Source organism: Merops nubicus, unplaced genomic scaffold (assembly GCF_000691845.1).
Source record: "Merops nubicus isolate BGI_N331 unplaced genomic scaffold, ASM69184v1 scaffold25783, whole genome shotgun sequence".
Taxonomy (NCBI): Eukaryota; Metazoa; Chordata; class Aves; order Coraciiformes; family Meropidae; genus Merops; species Merops nubicus.
This window is the reverse complement of record NW_008597281.1, coordinates 36,346-42,345: the sequence shown is the minus strand read 5'-3', so window position 1 is coordinate 42,345 and position 6,000 is coordinate 36,346. Positions and strand designations below refer to the sequence as shown.

Below are 6,000 nucleotides of genomic sequence, written 5' to 3'. Positions count from 1 at the left end.
GCTGATCGTGGCCTTCTTTGTCCTCAACATGTTCGTGGGCGTGGTGGTGGAGAATTTCCACAAGTGTCGGCAGCACCAGGAGGAGGAAGAAGCCAAGAGGCGGGAGGAGAAGAGGCTTCGCCGGCTGGAGAAAAAGAGAAGGAGTAAGGAGAAACAGATGGCTGGTCGGTAGTCTTTCCACATCTTTCTGAGTCCTGCTTGACCTTCCTTACAATCCTCTCCTCCCTCCCCTCCCTGCCTCGCGCCTGATGATCATTCCTCTCCCAAAAGCATGTCCAGCTATAAAATTTGCATGAAGGAAATAGTGTCGGTTTAGGCTGAGCAAGGAGCCATGGAAGCCTTTTTAATGGCTGCATGATTTGCAATGACCTTTCCATTGGAGGTTATTTAAATTACAATATAATAATCAGACCTGGAGCTTCTTGGATAGCAGAGCTCAGTGTTACACAAATAGTGACAACTGCAAAGCTCGGCAGTGCAGGCTGGCACCATAAATCTTCTGAGCCATGAGCACTGTTGCTGATAACTGGATTCACTATTTGGTTTATTACAGCCTTGTAATGCCACAGTGATGTTACCTGGGCCATTTATCAAGCAGGTTTATTTATTGGCACAGTAGCACCACTGCTATTCAAGAGTGTAATAAAATAATGGAGCCATCTCGTTCTAGTAATGCTTAAAAACTCCTTAGAGAAACATATCAATGCATTTGCTTGAGAAATACAGATTAGAAAAGGAAAAACAACAACCAAGCAACCAGCCATTGAGGAGAGTAACTAACTAGACAAAATAGCACTGCTGGAAATTGAACCAAACTGCAAAGAGGATGTGCAAGCTTGCGGCCCTGCCTAGAGAAGGTGAAAAGAGGCTAGACCTCTGCTCTGCCAAAAGTCTCCAACCTGACGTTTGTCTCTTAGTATTTTTTTTTTTTTCCACTTGGTTGAATAAGTAAGAAATAAGTCAGCCAGAGGCCACAGGTCAGAAGTCCTCTTCTCGCATGCTCTCTCTGCTGACTGAACTCCCTCCGTTGCCCTGCGTGTCCGTGGCCTCACGCTTGCCCTCCCTGGTCAGTCCGCCTGCTGCTCTCTCCGTGTCCCCTTTCACATCTCTTCTCTATCTTTGACAGACTTCAGTACTGTTTAAGAGGCTGTCTGATCAGGCGCTTGCTCTCAAAGCTGGTAATATAAAGTCTTTTTTTTTTTTTTGATAGTCTGAGGTGTTTAATAGCTGTGACACCGTGCAACCCCCTGCCACAATGGTGTCTCAGCCTCTCTCGTTTCAGCACTTACCCAGCACTTGCCTTTGGTCACATCTTTAAGTCCCATGAGCTTCACAGGTTTTGTAACCAATAGGATGTATCACACCAGCCTCTGGACATCAAACTTGGGTTTATGCCAAGAGCCTGGCTTCCTCGATGGTCAGTGGAAAGATGGAGGCTTCCCTCAAGAGCGGTGGAGGACACATTAGATTGTTCTCAGTTAAGTGAGATACAGATGGAAAGAGTTTTTATTATTCTTGTATTTCACATCAAGGAAATGCCTAGAAAGCTCTTTTGGTCAGTTCAAGTTCCCAAATGCAGTTTCAGGCTGATGACTTAGAAAATGTCTTTAAAGGCTGAATAGAAAGATCCCTATTTAAAGTTGCAGTTTTGGAAAGCAGAGATTTCTGTAGAAGAAAAATAGATGTTTAGTTATTATTAATTACCTTATTTATAATGCTAGAGGAACTAGATGAAGAAAAGTCTTTAAGTCTGGGCAATTTCCCAGCGGGAAGGAATCACAAACCATCCTTGGAGACGTAGTTATTCATTCAGTCCTATGAAATGCCTAATTAAAGAGGCAATAAACAGCTATTTTACTGAGGATCAAATATTGCTGAGTATTCAATCGCCATAAAAAACCTTTCAAGAGCAAAGTATGAAGCCCTCCCAATAGCTTCAGAACAGTTTTCCCACTTCACATTCAGTGAAACGTTGGTTTTAATTGCCCGTGTCCAGCTTTGCCCTCGGGGCAATGGATGTCGTTGCTTAGCTTCATTCTGCATGGTGGGAACTTGCAGATGATACCAAGACTAGGGCTTTGAGTATGCCAGCAACTGCATGGGTGTTCCTTTCAGCTGGGCTTCCTGAGTGACCTCAGGTGCCCAAACCAGCCTGTGGATGTCAGACCTGCACAGAGGTAGACATCTAACTGGCTGCAGTAACTTTTGATTGTAAATTCTTCAAATGTATTTACCCAGTCAGATATCAGGAATCCAGAAAAGCCTGTGAGATTCCAGCTTGGTGAGATGTAGGCAGATGCAGGAGTGGTCACTATAAGATGTGTTGGCCCAGCAGGATGTGTACGAAGTCCATCCTTCAGAAGTGTTTTCTCCTTCATCACTGCCAAGCAAAGGGGTTCTCGGGGATCTCTTGGGCTTCCACTCGTGTATGTGGGTGAAGCACAGGAGCCCTTCCTTTTTCATGATAAGCTTGTGTGCCTGAGCCTACCCTCCAAGTGGCACAAGGAGAGAGGATCCTGCAAGAAAACATTCCCAGTAGAGGAAACGGAGACCCTGAGAGCCGTAGGGACCTCTGAAGGGGAAGGGAGGTCTTGGCGCGTGTCCTGCCGGGTGATTAATGCCATTTCGTTCTTTTAGATCTAATGCTGGATGATGTATTAATGGAGAGCTCAGCCAGTGCAGTGCAAGGTACTGGGAAGTCGGCACGTCTCGTCCCCCCTGAATGGCAGTGCTGTGTCACTAACGGCTGGCCACCGCTGCTGGGAGGCATCCCACTAAACCCTCTGTGTGGTGCAAGGCTCGTCCGCTTCCTTCGTGGCACACGCGTGGCGTTCTGCCCCGCAGGTCTGCAGGCCTGCCTCGGGACTGACACTCCCAAACCCCTGATCTACCCCTTGACCATCTTTTGTTCTTCAGTATGATTTTTTTTCTTCTGGTTTACATTAAGACACTGTCAGACCTTTCATGGCTTTTTTTTTTTTTCTCTTTTTTTTTCCTTTTTCTTTTTTTTATGTTTTATTTTCTTAAAGAATAATGACTGGACTGTGAAATGGGTCCTTTATTGTTTACTTTAGCTTTCCAACCACCAACTTAGGAGTCTTTGAGGAATTTGCAGGAGGGTCTCTGGAAGATAGGCAGTCTCACTCAGGAGGGTTGTTTCATAGTTTCTCCAGCCCTTGCTCCACCACCACTGTGCTTCAGGCAGGCACGGCACTTTTACAGCAGGCTACACTTCAGTGCAGTGCAGAGCCTCGGTGCTTAAACAGAGATCAGCCCCACTCCAACCCTCAGCATGGACGTGGCACAGAGCCTTTGTGCTGCCCAGCTTGTAAATTCTTCATATTGATTGGGAGTCACTCGATCCATGAAGTATCTTGTGAATTAAAAGAAATAAAGATGCCACCTCAAAGCCTTTCCAGATCCTGCTGGGGATGGACCAGCTGGGCTGAACACTGCTAGGGATTTGACCTGGGCACCCCAGCCAGGGCTCGCTCAGGTCTCTCCTTCCCGTCCCCCTCACCAGGACGATGCTCAGGGCTACAAATCTGTCCCTTGCTCTTTTTATTTTTAGAAGAAGCTTTGATCTGGCAAGCATTTTGTTTAATTCATAACTTAAGAATATTAGCCTGAATAATTAAAGAGACGCCAACATAGGAACAAATATAGCTGTAATTTTCGACAAAAATAATACGCTAGGAAAATTGTGCCATTAAAACTCTCACCTGTGAGCAAACTCCCACTGCTTGAGAAGGGAGCAGAGCTCCCTCCTTCTCTCATGTATTGCAGAGAGCTTTGATTAAATAAAGATTGCAAGGTGAGGGCTGTCAGCTTTCCCTGCAGAGGGTAACTCAGGGAGACCAATGTTCCTACCTTATATTTCTGAGGCCTTGTTGGAAGTTATCACAACATGCTTTAATAAATCCCCAATCTCCTTCCCATTGCCATTCCTGGTATTTTTATTTCTTTGCCTTCATTCTTGCTCTTCTTGACAGGTCTGTCCTCTCCTGTGACATGGGGGCAGCACGGGGGGGGCGGGGGGGTTGTCGGTGGGTTCAGAGGTCTATTTATTTTTTTCTTCTTTTCATTTGGTTGTGGTTCCTCTCTTGGTCCTACAGAGCTACATCAAGGCTGGTTTATTTTATTTTTAAGGCACTGAACTCATTCCAAACCCCTCTGTTATCCCGCACAGGCTCAGAAAGACTTAGATTGCCTTTAGAAAGTGTGCGATTGTCAGGTCTGTGCTTTGTGTGTCCTTTTGTTGTCTTTTCTTTGGATCCAGTGGTAGTGAATGTGCCATGCTGCTCCTCAGGCACTGGTGTGAGGCAATAGAAGCGTTTTCTTTCTGAACCTGACTGTGGGGGATATGAGGGAATCAGTCCTGGGTGCTGTAGATGAACCTCCTGTGGTTCAATGAGAAATCTGGAGTTGTGACCCCAAAACTTCCACACATCTCTGCACTTACAGAGAGCTGCTTTTCTCTTCCTGTGAAGACAAGATGGAGTATTGTGTGTGTGTGCTGCTGCCTGGTGCTTAGTGAGATATTGTAATTTTATTTTTTCCTTTTTTTTTTTTCCCAAGTCTACTTTCTATCATAACTGGAACCTTCTCAGTGGAAATAATTTATCATTTTCCATTTTGCCTTTTTTTTTTTTTTTTTTAAATCATTCAGTACAATAAAAGCCAAGTAAAATGCTAGGTTTAAATAAAAAAGTTCCTTCAGTGCAAACTACTTTTTAACCTAATAATATTCTTGATACAGTTTGTAAATCCAGCTGCGTCACAGGCTCATTGCTCACTGGTTTGCTGCTGTCCTCCAGATATACTCTGACCTGCAAAGTAGTTAATTCCCTTATTAGAGGGGAAGGAAGAAGCTGGAGGAGACGGTAATGGAATTGTCCCACTCTCCTGAATTCCAATTTCCCCTGCCCACACACCTCCGGCTCAAAAGCCACCTCGGGGAAAGCGGCAATTTCTCTCTTGACAGGGCTATATTCAGAGAAAGACACTATTTAGAGGTGTTTCAGAGCAGCACACCCAGCCTGATTCCCCCCAAGAAAATGAAGTTAATGGGAAGAAAGTGGCCCCGTCCCCACCTCCCGCAGAGTCAGGCTGAGCCCTGGGACCCTCTGCTGCCCAGCACAAATCAGGGGGGGCTCCAGAAAAGCCTTACTGGTCACTGCCATTTTGCAGGTCACGTCCTAGAGCTGTCAGCCGAACAGCAGCATGGGGCTTAATGCCCCAAACCCAGCTGTGAACACCAAGGCCAAAGGGAGAAGCTGGAGAAGGTTTGGGAATGGGAGATGTTTGTCCTGCAACAGCCACGATCAGTGCATTTCCAGCAGGGCAGGAGAGGATGGTGATGAGTTTGGGTACTCCAGGAGAGAGGCTGGGGCTGCTGGGGCTGCCTCCCAGCCCTTCTCAAGGGGTTCGATTATAATCCTATGGGATGATGCCAGGAGGAGTACAGAGTGTCTGCTTGGGAAACGAGTTGAGAGCGCGTGCTAGGCACCTGCTCCCCTTGCCAGCACGGTCCCCCTAGACCACCATTGCTCAGGATGACTGGGCAGGTGGAACTCTCCCAAATGAGCTCTCAAACACCTTCAAAATCTCTGTTCTACCTGGGTTAGGAGGAGATTGCTCGGGCTCCACTCTCTGAGCTGATTTTCTCCGGTAGCAATGCCTAAATTTGAGTCACTTCTCCCTCTCCCCCGCTCCTGGCCCCCAGCCACAGTGAAGCAGCTTGATTTACACCCTGTTTACCAGCCTGATGTCTCGTAGTGGGCTTTTGCTGTATTTCCCCATCTTCTCACATTCTCATTCTGCCAGTTCTTCTTTTGTTGGATTGCTCTCCTCCTCTTTTCTTTAACGCCATGTGTGCCGGGAAGCCAAGTTAACCTTTCCAGTAATAACCGAGACTAACCCAGAGCTCTTGTTGTTCTTGACACAGTGTATTGTAACAGTACAGTAATGTGGTGTTGTGTTAGTTGTGAAGTTCACCAC

At 46.4% G+C, this 6,000-nt stretch overlaps 1 protein-coding gene across 1 annotated transcript in view; it reads left to right on the top strand.

Moving 5' to 3' along the window:
* The window catches only part of LOC103769462 (voltage-dependent T-type calcium channel subunit alpha-1G-like), a gene marked incomplete at its 5' end in the record, with an annotated part of 54,240 nt that overhangs the window by 22,362 nt on the left and 25,878 nt on the right, over nt 1-6,000 (top strand). The window contains 2 exons of the mRNA XM_008936659.1: nt 1-164; nt 2,638-2,688. The exon at nt 1-164 is cut by the window's left edge and continues 77 nt beyond it. Coding sequence (XP_008934907.1) covers nt 1-164; nt 2,638-2,688 — 215 coding nt within the window. The remainder of the gene's footprint in view (nt 165-2,637; nt 2,689-6,000) is intronic.